Consider the following 14,607-nt stretch of genomic DNA (forward strand, 5'->3'; position numbering starts at 1 on the left):
CACTTTCTATAAAGATAAAGATGTTATCTTTAGCGATTACGTTGAGGAAAAAAGACAACTTTCAAGTGTTACATATTTCCACTCAACGTACGGCACGTTTTCTCCATTTAGTAAAATCTTTTATGTCCTTCAGCAGTGTTTTCATAAAAAATCTTCAGCCTATTCACATGTACTATGTTTGTCTCTACATTCTTCTAAGTTCTGTTCCTATTGAGAATGTTCTCCTTTTGTATCAGTAGCTGATTAATGACGTTGAACAGTGACCAGTAATGTCCATATGTATCTTAAGTCAGACCTTCCTCTTATTAGTACTAAACAATATTTTTATTTTGTTTATCTAAATAAAATCCTATTTTATTCTAGTGGTTTTGTTAGCTTTTTATTTTTACTTATTTATTTTAGTTTGTTTATTTATTGTGAGAGAGAGAGAAAGAGCGTGTGTGAGCACAAGAGGGGCAGAGAAAGAGGGGGAGAGAAACAGAATCCCAAGCAAGCTCTGCACTGTCAGCACAGAGCCCAATGTGGGGCCTGAACTCACAAACTGTGAGATCATGACCTGAGCTGAAACCAAGAGTCGAACACTTAACCAACTGAGCCCACCCAGGTGCCCCTATTTTGTTTTTAATAAATGAAGAATTATTGTTTTGACCTTGGCATACACATGGAAGAATACAGCAGAGTTTCCATATGCTCTAAAAACATATAAAGAAATGAAATTTTAATAAATCAGATATTTTAATAAACATGCAATATTTCCCTATTGTACTTCAAACTACTCCATTTAGTGTTTCATCACCCATTCTATATCTGTTTATCACCTGTTCTACTGTATCTGTTTGTTTGTTTTCATCACCTGTTCCACTATATATATATATATATATATATATATTTTTTTTTTTTTTTAAACTCAATAATCTCTGTATAAATCTCCATACTGGCCTCAGTAAATGCGAGTTTCCACTTAACTACTTGGCCCCAGTATGGGCACACATCCTTCTCTCACTAGCCCACAGCAAAGCTGAAACAGTAAACTCTCTAATGGTTCAGTTTTAACAGAAGAGTATTAAAACAGTTACTCAGCAGGCTCACTAAAAAACTAGTCCAAAGCCCACAGGCCCACACCAACTTCTTTACAGCGCTTTCCTGCACAGTTCCTTGGATAGCCCCCGGCCAAGACCACCTGCTTATCCATCACCCCATCTGCCTACCCACCACAGGGCCTACCCTCCCTCCTGCCACAGGGCAGGCTGTTGATCTTGAGCACTTGTTCAACTTTACAGCTGCTTGCCTGTCCAACATTAGCACCTCCTGCCCATCTACAGAGCCTACTGCCCTACTAGAACACCACCCACGAATGAATTTAGAGCACATTTAAATTGATCCTCAGAATTTAAGTCTTCCCAGGTCACAGGCAGCTGAGATTTGTCTCTTCTTAGATATAACTGACATGGCATTCCTAATATCATGCCCTTCAGAAGAGATAATTCTCTGTTACTCGTAGGACCTTGCCCTATAGAGCTACAGGACAACCACATGAGAACACAACAGTGCCACACCAGAATAAAATAATCTGTATGACTTTCTCACTACCCTCTTATCACATATTCACAGTCCAACTTCTTCCAACTACTACAACCAATACAATTCTTCATGTCTCTGAACTCTATTTGGAATTCAATGCCACTAATTTTAACATTCCACTTTTCTTGAATTCCTTCACATGCCTTGGTATCTCCAACTGCGAAAATGCCTGGAGCGGAGCTTCTTAATATGGAGTACATGAACTCCCTAGGGAACTGTGAACACTACAGAATTAAGTGTAAAAGTCCATGTGCACAGTTTTTTCTAGGGTGAGGGTATACAGTTTCACTAAGTTCTCAAAAGGGACCCAAAATAGATTAAGTCTTGAATTTCTCTGTACTGTCTATAGCAACAAGCACAGCAACGAACACAATCCAGAGCTCAATAAGTATTTGCTGGCAGGCTGTATATGTAAGACTGCTTCTAGTTTTCTCACTCTTTTTTTTTTTTTTTTTTAACATTTATTTATTTTTGAGACAGAGAGAGACAGAGCATGAGCAGGGGAGGGTCAGATAGAGAGGGAGGCACAGAATCTGAAACAGGCTCCAGGCTCCGAGCTGTCAGCACAGAGCCCGACGTGGGGCTTGAACTCACGGACTGCAAGATCATGACCTGAGCCGAAGTCGGCCGCTTAACCGACTGAGCCACCCAGGCGCCCCATAGTTTTCTCACTCTTTACATAACATAGTTGTTTTTTTTTAAGTATGTGTAAGTCCTAATTTCATTCACTCAAAACAGACATTTACAATTGTGCCTGTCCTATGCACAGAAATACTATACTAGGCTCCAAGGATTAAAAAAAATTCTACAAAGCTCAAAGTATAATAGGGGAGAAACGTAATTATAATACAACGTGGTGTAAAGGCAATATACAAAGATAGGCTTATATATGGTAACTGAGTAAGCAATAGGCTTATATATGGTAACTGAAATTAGCAGAGTATAAAACAACTGATACACGGTAAGAGCAGTGGGCAAAGAAACAAACACTGGGAACACAAACACATTTAAGAGCACTTTAACAGATATAAAGTCCAAGAATGAGCACAGAAGGAATGATGAATAAAACACATGAGAAACAGAAGAGCAGCTTTCTGAAGGACGAAATCAACAGTGCCAAAATCAATATTAAGTCTGAAAAAGAGTACAGAGGACCTATGAATGAGGCGTTACTGGTAGCCCCAGAAGCTTGTAAGTTGTGAATATAAAAGGCAGATTACCATGCGATGAGTCCGTAGAAACTAAGAGTCAAGAAGTTTGAGTAAGAAAGGAAGACAGGATAGTAAGTAAGAAGAGTCCAGGACAAAAAGGAATTCTTTTCAGGAACAGAGGGACTTGAATAGGTTTTTGGGCTAACGCGAAGGAGCAACTAGAGAGGAAGAGGTTGAAGAGTCTGGAAACAGAGGTGACAGAAAAGAGCAAGAACCCAGGAATGGTGGAACACAGTCAAAAGCATGACTGGAGGAGTTGAGATTGAACAGGAAGTGAAATATCCCACCTACTAAAACCAAAGGAAAGAGAGTAATGATGGCAAGGGGAAGATAAAGTTGTAGGTAAGGGAGGGGGCAAATAGTTGAGGATGGAGATCATTCCCGGTAACTTAATTTTCTCATATGTGATTTTTCACTTATTGTGACAAAAGAGCTGGAAAGAAAGTGATTCTTCAAACTAAATCCAATTCAAATGGTCACAAATAAGGAATTAATGAAATTACACAATATTAGATTAGAGTCAAAGCATGAGTTTAGAGACAAAGTATATTCTATGTTATTTCACCAAAGACAATACAGTACGTATTTCTGATCAGCCCTAACAGACCAAATGTAGCAGGAAAAAAGATCTAGGACAAGAATTGGCAAGATTTTTAAAGGACCAGGTAATAAATATTGTTTGGCTTTGCAAGCCATATAGTCTCTTATTCCAACCACTCAACTCTATCCCTGTAGCATGAAAGCAGCCACACACAGCACAAAAATAAGCAGGTATATTGTGTTACAATAAAATTTTATTTACCAATGAGTGAATCTGGCCTACAGGCCTGAAGTTTGCTGGCCTCTGTTCTCTAGACTGAGAACGCTTTTAAGGAAATGAAGCAGTAGAAAGAAGTGTAAGTTAGGAGAATGAAGAAAGACGAGCAGCCAGAACTAAAATGTAGTTGAGATATTAAAGAGCAAAATATGAGAAAAGCAGCAAAAGAAAAAGCAGAAAGAGAATGAAGGAGAAAATCAAGTGAGAAAGGAAAACTGGAAACAGGAAAGTAAAAAATGAGTAGAGATCATACGCCAATTCCAAAGCAGAAAGATGCAGAGACAAAAAGCAGCTGAATGCCCTACAAAATAGCAAAATGAAGAGGGGAAAATAAGAGCATCCCATATCTGTCTGCAATGGAATTCAGATAACGGATAAAACACACACTAATTTTCCAGTGATAACCTGACAGTCTAATTGTGGGTGTGCAAAAGGAATCCACAGCTTACAAAATGCAGAGTTACTCTTCATTTTGCCCACAACTCAAACTGGTAACATGTATAGCATTCAAGAGATCACATGAAACTTACCCATCATACCATAAAAAACAGATCAATTATTTCTAGGCCTTTTATTCCCTTGCATATGTGTACAAATGTGACAACTTTAAAAACCTAGTAAAACAAAAAAACTTACTAAAATCAGTAGTATTAAGAAGTTAAAAGCCATACTAACTTAACTTTTAAAAGTTTCCCCAAAAATAAAGCCAAAGATTTTAAAAAGAAAAGAATCTTGAATAATCTGCATATTTATACTATACAGGAATTTTGTTTACTTTTGGCTTTGTGGGGAAATCCCTTAAGGTAAATGCAGGCTTATTCTGACTAAGCTAAACAACAAATGAGACCACATAATTTATGTCACAATAGTACAGCGTTCAAGAACATGAGTTGGGGGGTTAGAAGCTGCTAGGTTTGTGTCTTCACTTTACCAAGTTACTTAATCATGTCTTAATTTTTTGTAATTAATGAACCATGCCAATTAATTACCCTAAAAAGTTTTTTCTATACTAATAGCATCTCCAAAATAATATTTATAGAAGACAAGGATAGTATTAATACTATCTTCCAGGACAGTATTAAGAATCTGGCTTAAGAGACCTGAAATCCTTCAGGCACCTGGGTGGTTCAGTGGGTTAAGCGTCCGACTTCAGCTCAGGTCATGATCCCACAGCTCATGAGTTCAAGCCCCACGCTGGGCTCTGTGCTAACAAGCTCAGAGCCTGGAGCCTGCTTCAGATTCTGTGTCTCCCTCTCTCTGCGCCTCCCCCACTCACACTGTCTTTCTCTCTTAAATGAATGTTTAAAAAAAAGAGAGAGAGAGAGAGAGAGAGAGAGAGAGAGAGACCTGAAATCCTCAACACATGACTTAATACTATTTTCAGGATACCATGCACTGGACACAATTGTGTAATTCACTAAACCACTACAGTCTTTAAATAAAATACCTGAAATTACTCCACTATGGGATGTCCTCATCAAGAAAACTATATTTTTATGTATAGCAAAATACATCCATCCCGTTATGAGTGTACTGAACAGTGTCAAAGTTGTCGCTCTGATCTTTTTTCTTGGCTTTCTACAATGAATACAAATTACCTAAGAAATAAAGACATGATAAAATAATAAAATAAAATAAAAAATTTAAGACATTAATTTTGAAGAGGATCAAAGAATGGGATGCCACAGATATTTCCAAGTAACATTTATCTTTCCAAATTTAGGAAATGCTAATTCACTTTAAGAACAAAAGACAAAGCGTATTGTAAATGGCTATTAGCTAAATGGCCTGGTACCCAACAGAGTAAGGAACATTTTGTTGTTGTTGTGACCAATACTTTTTCCAGAGTGCTATGTACTACTAGATTCAACTAAAACTGTATTTTCCCTTTCAGCTTATTATCCAAAGTCAATTTTTAAATTTAAAACAGTGAAATACTTCAACAGTATAAGCATAAATATAATTTTGTGGTCCTAGGCATAAATAAGATCAACTCCAAAGGCAGCAACGAAAAAAAGACTTGTTTCCTTGTATGGGCCATTGAAGGACTCTTAGACAAAGAGTTGTAAATCAGAGACACAGACATTTGAGAAGGTACAAAAACAGAACACAGTGCTTTCTCCAGCACTGCAAACCGTTACAGGTACCTAGCACTGCTAGCTTCTGAAAAAACAAGCTAACTATAGGTGAGAACCTTAAGAGGTCCAAAGGAAAGGCTTTAACTTTCTGGTGGCTTGTAATTTCTAAAAAACAATGCAGCATAATGAGCGCAACAAAAATGAATGATGAAAATCAAAAACTGTGGGGAGTTACAACTCACAATGGAATTGACTATAGAATCTGACCAGAAAAAATCAATTTAAGAATTTTTCAGCCAAGGGACCCCTGGGTGGCTCAGTCGATTAAGCGTCCTACTTCAGCTCAGGTCATGATCTCACAGTTCGTGAGTTCGAGCCCCACTTCGGCTGTCAGCTCAGAGCGTGCTACAGATTCTGTGTCTCCCTCTCTCTCTCTACCCCTCCCCCATTTGTGTACCTGCGCTCTCGCTGTCTCACACTCTCTCTCAAAAATAAACATTAAAAAAAAAAGGTTAGAGCCAAGTTCAAAATTGCCAAGAGCCTTTCAATGTGATACTAAACACTCAGCACTGCATATACTCTCCAAATGAGTAACAGTAATTCCCATATTTTCCTCCTCAATGGACATTTGAAGTGGACCAAATTTTAATATGTCATCCCTTTTAGTTTTTCAAAACAGTCCCATACTCTGAATGTTTTATTATTTTTTTAATATAATTTGTTATCAAACTGGCTAACATACAGTGTGTAAAGATGTACTCTTGGTTTGGGGGTAGATTCCTGTGGTTCATCGCTTACATATAACACCCAGTGCTCATCCCAACAAGTGCCCTCCTCAATGCCCATCACCCATTCTCTCCTCTCCTCCACCCCTCCTGAATGTTTTCTTAAATACGCACGTTCTACTTATCTTTTTCATCTTCATTAAGCCATTGTTTTTCTATCCATAGCTCTCTGCCCGTTCTCTCTTAGTCCTATGTTATTTCCAGGTCATAAAACTATAACATTTATGGAACTATAAGCATGATAAAACTATATATGTGTTATTTATAAGCATCTTAAAATGAAAAGTTTATGAACTGAAGGCCAAATGAGACAAGAAATTTCAGTTGAGTATAATCAGTAGCATTCTTGACCATGAAACTATAGACTGAAAATCCCTTACAAACTTTAACAGAACACAAACTCTCATGATTTATCCTAAAGTATCAAGGAATCTTCCTCTGAAGTTTTAAATATTTTCCAACAAAAATGCATTAAAATTCCCATTTGTCCTAATCAGGTTACTCTAAAAAAAAAAAAAAAAAGTCTGTATAATCAATGCATAAAGTCTTTGAATAAATCTTATAAACCATGACACATATTTAGGAAATCAAAATTCACCTCTTCTTGCATAACTGGAGTCCATGTCTTTAAACTGTACCACAACAAAGTCTGAACACTTGAACAAAATACTCTCCATTATTTCTTCACGTTTTGGCCCCGAACTGGATTCCATACTTTTCTCATGTGCAGCATCAAGCACCAAATCACACTAAAATGAGAAGCATGAGTAAATATTCAAAACACTTATAAAATATAACAATTCTTCAGCATATCAAGGTACTATTTCTTAAATGCCCTTGACAAAAATAATCTATCTCAAGAGAATCTTATAATCATACCTTTTTCTCAGAAATATGACCTATTATCTATTCCATCATTCAAAATACTTCTCACCTACAAGTTGGTCCCTGCTACCATTGTCTGTCTTAAGTAAACTAATGGTGATAAAGAATAGAATAATGAACCACTCAATCCCTCTTCAGGTCCACAATGCTTGAAAAGGTCAAGATACTGTAATAAGCCCACAAAGCAAGTTTGATTATACAAAATAGTTTATAAAATAATCAGTATTTGAAACTGAAGAGCAAAATCTAAGTGGTAAAGTAACTAAACGTGAAAATGTGACAAACATGTCCACATAACTATAAATTATTAAATCAGAAACTAACAGACACCGTCAGGAAGCCATACAAACATACAGCAGTTAATGATTCATGGGGTTTTACATTCAACAAAAAGAGAAAAGAGTAAAAATTACCTTAGGACTGTAGGTTTTAAAAACTCCTTCATATATACCTCCGTTTTTCACTTGTACTTCACATTTGGATCCCTAAAAACATACAATTAATTTATCAAAGAAACAGTGTGCTCGCCAGTCTCGAGGGACAGTTGCTTTCATTTTATTTTTTATATAGCTCATCAGGCTTCATTCAACATATTAGGTATTTACTGATAGAACAATAAAAAATTTTAAAACATTAACAATACACTGAATTCTCAAAATTCCTCAGGAGGCCCTGCTCAGAGTTTGCAGTATGAATTTAAATACTGAAGGTAAGTATTTCTGACTCTGGTTCTATTAAGTGACAAAATAATGCACTAAAGACAATCATCTACTACTATTATTTTGTACATAGTAGGGTTAACAAGAATGCTTTTATAGTGAGTCACGATAGCTTGGATGGAGTTCTGTTTTTTCTAAATAATCCTGATTGTGACCTAAGAAATGATACTGTGAGAATCATTCATCTACATTTCAACACCATGAAATTACTTTATTGCACTACGCGCCAGGCAGTCTCTCCCCAATAATCTGGTAACTTACAACAACTGATGTAAGTATATGAACCATCCTCATATTTGCATAGATTCCATCAAAAGAAATCTGGAATTTTAAGAAAAAAATATTAGCCATCAGTATTTATCCTTCTGTATACATATTAGAGTTAACATTTAATTTGTTACAAAATGTTTAATTAGCTTTATAATACCTTACGTGCATTAAAGAAAGATTTACTTAACTACAATCTTTTGTTTCCTTAGAGAACAGAGGCTTAAGTTTTCAAAAGTGAAATCAGTCATACCATCTAACAGTGTTTTGACTATACATGACACAAAAAAGCAAAAGTGAACTTCCATATATGAGAAAAGACAAAACCACAAATATTGGGGAGTAAAGGGAGGCGGGTTCACTACAAAGTGGCAGGAGTGATTTTTCAAAGTGAGAGAAATGTCCCATTATCTTGACTGTGGTGGTGGTTACACAATCGTATGCATCAAAACTCACAGACCTGTACACTAAATAGGTTTAACTATATGTAAATAAATAAATGGGGTGGAGGGGTCTTTTGCAGAAGACGCTGCACTATGTTCCCTCAGCACATATCCATCAATCATGGATTTTTTCATTGATAAAAGTTCTAAATTTTAAAACCAGAAGGCTCTTTCCAAGGGAGAAAAATGGAACGAACTAAAAGCACATTAATTCAAAACCAAACACCCAAAGAACTCTGCAACTCCAGTCCTGGTGTTCCATTGATCTTTTTTAGGCATTACGCATTTAGATTTGCCTTTAGCCATTTATAAAACAACAAATAACTTATTAGGCAAGAAAAATACTATTAACAGATAATTTTATATTTTTCATATAAAATCATCTCACAAAACAACATATATAGCTAATAATTTTATACCAAACAGTACTGAAGTATAAAAGTTATAAGAGGGGTGCCTATGTGGCTCAGTCAGTTAACCGTCCAACTTCAGCTCAGGTCATGATCTCACAGTCTGTGAGTTTGAGTCCCCCCGTCAGCCTCTCTGCTGTCAGCACAGAGCCTGCTTCGGATCCTCTGTCCCCTCACTCTCCGGCCCCCTACATTGCTCGTTTTCTCTCTCTCTCTCTCCTCTCTTCTCTCTCTCTCTCGCTCACTCACTCACTCACTCACTCAAAAATAAACATTAAAATTTTCTTTGGGCGCCTGGGTGGTTCAGTCTGTTAAACATCTGACTTCAGCTCAGGACATGATCTCACAGTTCATGAGTTCGAGCCCCGTGTCAGGCCCTGTGTTGACAGCACGGAGCCTGGAGCCTGGAGCCTGCTTCGGATTCTGTGTCTCCCTCTCTCTCTCTACCCCTCCCTCACAGTCTGTCTCACTTTCTCTCTCAAAAATAAAAAAAAAATTTTAACGTTGCCAGATATAAAATTCAAGAAAAAGGATTTTTTTTTTACCTTGGCTTTGGTCCACCGGTTCAGAAATCACATTTTCATTACCAATTTTTCCAACCAACTAACATTAAAGTTACTCACCGTAGATTGAGGCAGTCCTTTGCTGTTTCGACCTCTGAAAAAATTAAATACTATGTTTATTAAGTTCAACAGGCTAAACATACTAAAAAAAAATTTTCAAATTTAAATTTCATTCAAATAAAGCATAATTCCATTCAAATAAAGCATAGGCAATCCATGGGTAAGGCTCATCTAATATTAACTATAAAGGCTACCTAAGTATGGTTCTCTCTGTGTTTGCTGGCTCAGAGGCCCAGAAAAGATATGGGTCATGGCAGGGAGGAAGGAAGAAATAATGTGAACATGATCAAAATAAAACAAAGTACAAATAAAAATAGCCTACTGGAAAAAATAACCAATACTAAATAATCTTTACTCCAAAAGTAACCTCTCACTCTGTTGGAGAAAACTACTTGGGAATAAAATATAAATTCTATTCCTGATTTAACTGACATATTGACTGACATCAAAGTCACTTCCCATCTTTTCCCCCTGGTCTCTAAATACAGGCACTATGTTTACAAGTGCAGAAAAACACTTGAAAATAAGTTAAATCATTCAGAGCACTTCCCTTTCTAAATAATAAGTACCTCTGTCAGTATCTATGTAATAAGTGTCTTTCCTTGCCAACCCCCTACCTCTGAAACAATGCCGTACACCAAAGTCAGCTGCCAAGTAATTTCTAGTAAGGTAGACAATATTGTCAAGTGAGTTTAGTTATAGAGCATAACACGACCTAAGGCTTGTTCCAATGGAAAAGATTAGGCCCTTTATGAAATGATATAAACATTGAGTGAAATTCTATATTCCTCAGAAATATTAGTTACTCTGGAATTATAGGACTGGAATCTCATTTTAATAAAATAACCATGATACTCAAGCCACAAATTTAAAACATTCAAAGAGAAGTACAATTCAGGTCTGAAGAGTCTACCAGTATGAATGGTGCCAATTCCCAGTAAAATAGCACTGATCTTAGAACTCCAAGGACAGGATTGGTTTGCTCTCCAACCCAATCACTCTCTCTCATCTAGAAATTAACATCTGACCACAACACCTCTGAAATTCTTTCCATTTCTAACATTCTGATTCCGTAACTCTTTGCTTCACACATAGCACTGAGAGAGAAATTACTAAAGTCTAATAAGGAAGAGAACTAATAATAATAGTAACTAATACTTACTACAAAAACCAGACCCTATGGTAAGCACTATGTGCAATCTCTTACCCTTCACTTTACAGGTGAGGAAACCAAACCTTAGTTAATTATCTTGACCAAAATCCTCTAGTTCATGAGCAGGAGAGCTGGTATTGTAACCAGGTGACCCGAAGTCTAGGCCTTTCATTTCTAGATTATACTGCCTCTCTAAAACTGCGTCACAAGGAATAAACTACCTTCACAATTAAACCTAATCAAATTTCTAAATTTTTTCAAATAAATTCATTTCATTTGAATTTATTGGGGTTTTCTATTTATTTGTAGCCTGTAATTAAAGGCTATATAAAATGGCTAAAAATCTTGCTTAGGGTTACCTTATCTTAGTGGTTGCTGAGATGCCACAGTTAAGATACAAATGCCACCAATTCAGTACCCATAAATTCACCTGCATCCCCATAAAGCGATTTAAAAGAATTTAAAGACTTCTGTGAGGTGGGACTTCTATATTTTTATTGATTATACAATTACATCTTTGACTAATAAAGAGCAACCAGGTTTGACAACCTGGTTTACTTAGTAGAACAAATCATGCTTGGGCTTGGGCTGAGAGCAATACCAAGAGGTACGGAGTATAGAAACCACTGATTTTCACTGACCAAACCCAGTGGTGGAATAACCAAGGGAAATGTTAGCATACCATAGGAGCATTCTCTGAAACTTATGCTAAAAGTTTAAATTCATTCTTGTTTTTTCTTTTGGGATCCATTTAGAGATGCTCCACTTTTAATTTTTTTTTTAGTATTTTGGAACAAAGAAAGTTAATGTTTCATATAGTTACAAAAACTAAATTTCAAAAAAGCCAAGATCATATTCTAGTCCTAAACATACCTATGATTAGATGAATATTTCACAAAACAATCATATCCAGGATTATATGCTTTCAATAGTTATTGAATATCAAGTTAATATGTGATTCAAAATGCCAAGTTAATATAAAGAAATTTTAAAGAGTAACAGTAGTTTATATTGCTTCAAACTAATACAGGAAGGAGGAAATAGCTGGGGTTGTAAATAAGACTGGCTTGAGTTAATAACTGTTGAGACGAGGTGACAGGTGTGCAGGGCTTCATTTTTATCATTCTGCATGTTTTTCACAATTTCTTTAGGTTAAAAAAAAAAAAGTACCTTCTGATATGATGCAATTGGAGCCTGGATTTAATCAAGACCTACTAGTTTACGGGAAACAGGGTGTAGAAGAATATATTAACTGATACCATGAGGTTACAAATCCGTTAAACCCAGAATGTGGTATTTTTTTTTTTAAGTTTATTTATTTGAGAGAGAAACAGAGAGAGCCTGCAAGTGCGACCAGGGGAGGGGCAGAGAGAGAGGGAGAGAAAGAATCCCAAGCAGGCTCTGCACCTGGGGCTCGAACTCACCAACCTTGAGATCATGACCTGAGCCAAAATCAAGAGTCAGGTGCTTAACCCACTGAGCTACCCAAGCGCCCCAGAATGTGGTAAATTTGACCTAACAAAAGATGGGTTATGCAACAAATAAATGGCATGAGAAGAAAAAAACAGTGTAGAGGGAGGGAAATTATAAATTTAAAGACACATAAATCAAAAGCAAAGTGTAGCTTCTCAATTTCAACACTTACTATAAAGCTACAGTAATCAGAATAGTGTGGTGCTGGCATAAGGACAAACATAAAATCCAATGAAATAGAATAGAGAGCCCAGAAATAAACCCTCACATATATGGTGAAACTTTACAACTTAAATCATACACAAAAATTAACCCAAAATGGGTCAAAGATGTAAATTTAAGAGCTACCACTATGAAATTCTTAGAAGAAAACACAGGAGAAAAGTCTTTGTGACTTTAAACTTAGCAATGATTTAACTGTGACACCAAAATGCATAAACATTAAAAAAAATACCAAAAATTATTTCATCAAAGTTAAAAGCTCTTATGCAAAGGATTATCAGTTATCAGAGTAAAGACACCACTTTTCAGAGTAAGATATGTACATTTCATGTATCTGATAATCCAGAATACATAAACAACTACAATTCATTAACAACAAAAAAACATACAACCCAATTCAAAAATGGACAAAAGACTTGAATAGACATTTCTCCAAAGAAACTATACAGTTAGCCCATAAGCACATGAAAAGATGTTCAACATCACTAGTCATCAGGAAAGGTGCAAATCAAAATCACAATGAGCTACCACTTCACCCCCACTATGAAAGCTATTATAAAAAAGACAGAAAATCACAAGTGCTGGAAAAATGTGGAGAAACTGGAACCCATGTGTACTACCTGTGGGAATGTAAAATGTTATAGCTGCTGTGGAAGATAGTATGGCAGTCTCCCAAAATTTAAACAGAATTGGGGCACCTGGGTGGCTCAGTCAGTTAAGTGTCCGACTTCAGCTCAGGTCATGATCTCACCATTCATGAGTTCGAGCCCCACATCAGGCTCTATGCTGATAGCTCAGAGCCTGGAGCCTGCTTCAAAAAATCTCTCTCTCTCTCTCTCTCTCTCTCTCTCTCTCTCTCTCCCTCCCTCCCTCCCTCCCTCCCTCCCCGCCTTCCCTGCTCATGCTCTCTCAAAAATAAACATTAAAAATTAAAAAAATATTAAACAGAATTATCCTATGATCCAGCAATACCACTCCTGAATCCATACCCAAAATAACTCAAAGCATGGATCTGAACAGATATTTGTACATCAATGTTCAGAGTAGCATTATTTACAATAGCCAAAAGGTGGAAAAACCCAAATGTCCACTGGCAAATGATAAACACAAGGTGGTACATCCATACAATAGAATATTTTTCAGCCTTAAAAACAAATGAAGTTCTGACACATACAAGGATGAACACATGCTAAGTGAAAAGAAGCCACATACACAAAAGGACAACTATTGTATGACTCTACTTATAGGAGGCATATAGTGTAGTCAAATTCATAGACACAAAAAGTAGACTGGTGAATACCAGGAGCTAAGGATGGCTGGGATAGGGAGCAAATGCTTAGTGGGTAAAGGGATTCCTTCTGGGATATTTTGGAACTTAATAGAGGAGGCAGGAGCACAACAAAGTGAAGGTACTTCGGTCCCCTGAACTACACATTTAAAAATGGTTACAAAGGTTAACTTTTATGCGATGTACATTTTACCACAATTAAAAAGGGGGGAGGGCCACACCTCAGTGGGTTAAGCATCTGACTTCTGCTCAGGTCATGATCTCATGGTTCATGAGTTGGAGCCCCACGTGGGGCTCTGTGCTGACAGCTCAGAACCTGGAGCCTGCTTCTGATTCTGTGTCTCCCTCTCCCTCTGCCCCTGCCCCTCCCCCATTCTCTCTCTCTCTCTCCCCCCCCTTCTCTCAAAAATAAACAAACATTTAAAAAAAAAAAAAAAAGATAAGCTCAGATTCTCTTCCCGGCGGAAATTCATTTGCAACAGCATGTAGAGAAGTTCATGCCAAAGGGTGCCCTCAAAAACAGTGGAGTTTGTAGTCAAAGGCTACCATAGGAGACTGATAGAATCACTGCAGACACAGGCTTAAGTGAATAAAAAAACAAGATCCAACCATACACAGTCTATAAGAGAGGAATTTTAGATTTAAAGATACA

General features: G+C 36.8%; 1 protein-coding gene across 19 annotated transcripts in view; it reads right to left on the reverse strand.

Moving 5' to 3' along the window:
* ATXN2 (ataxin 2) overlaps window positions 1-14,607 on the reverse strand; it is a 126,079-nt gene that overhangs the window by 82,933 nt on the left and 28,539 nt on the right. For all 19 annotated transcript variants that reach the window (XR_008291519.1, XR_008291516.1, XR_008291515.1 and 16 more), the window contains exons 2-5: window positions 9,820-9,853; window positions 8,338-8,397; window positions 7,771-7,842; window positions 7,071-7,221 (exon numbers count right to left, since the gene is read on the reverse strand). Coding sequence is in view for 13 of the 19 variants with exons in the window: in XM_053205781.1 (XP_053061756.1) it covers window positions 7,071-7,221; window positions 7,771-7,842; window positions 8,338-8,397; window positions 9,820-9,853 (317 nt within the window). In the remaining 6 variants the exon portion in view is untranslated. The remainder of the gene's footprint in view (window positions 1-7,070; window positions 7,222-7,770; window positions 7,843-8,337; window positions 8,398-9,819; window positions 9,854-14,607) is intronic.

Source organism: Acinonyx jubatus, chromosome D3 (genome assembly GCF_027475565.1).
Source record: "Acinonyx jubatus isolate Ajub_Pintada_27869175 chromosome D3, VMU_Ajub_asm_v1.0, whole genome shotgun sequence".
In the NCBI taxonomy this organism is placed as follows: domain Eukaryota; kingdom Metazoa; phylum Chordata; class Mammalia; order Carnivora; family Felidae; genus Acinonyx; species Acinonyx jubatus.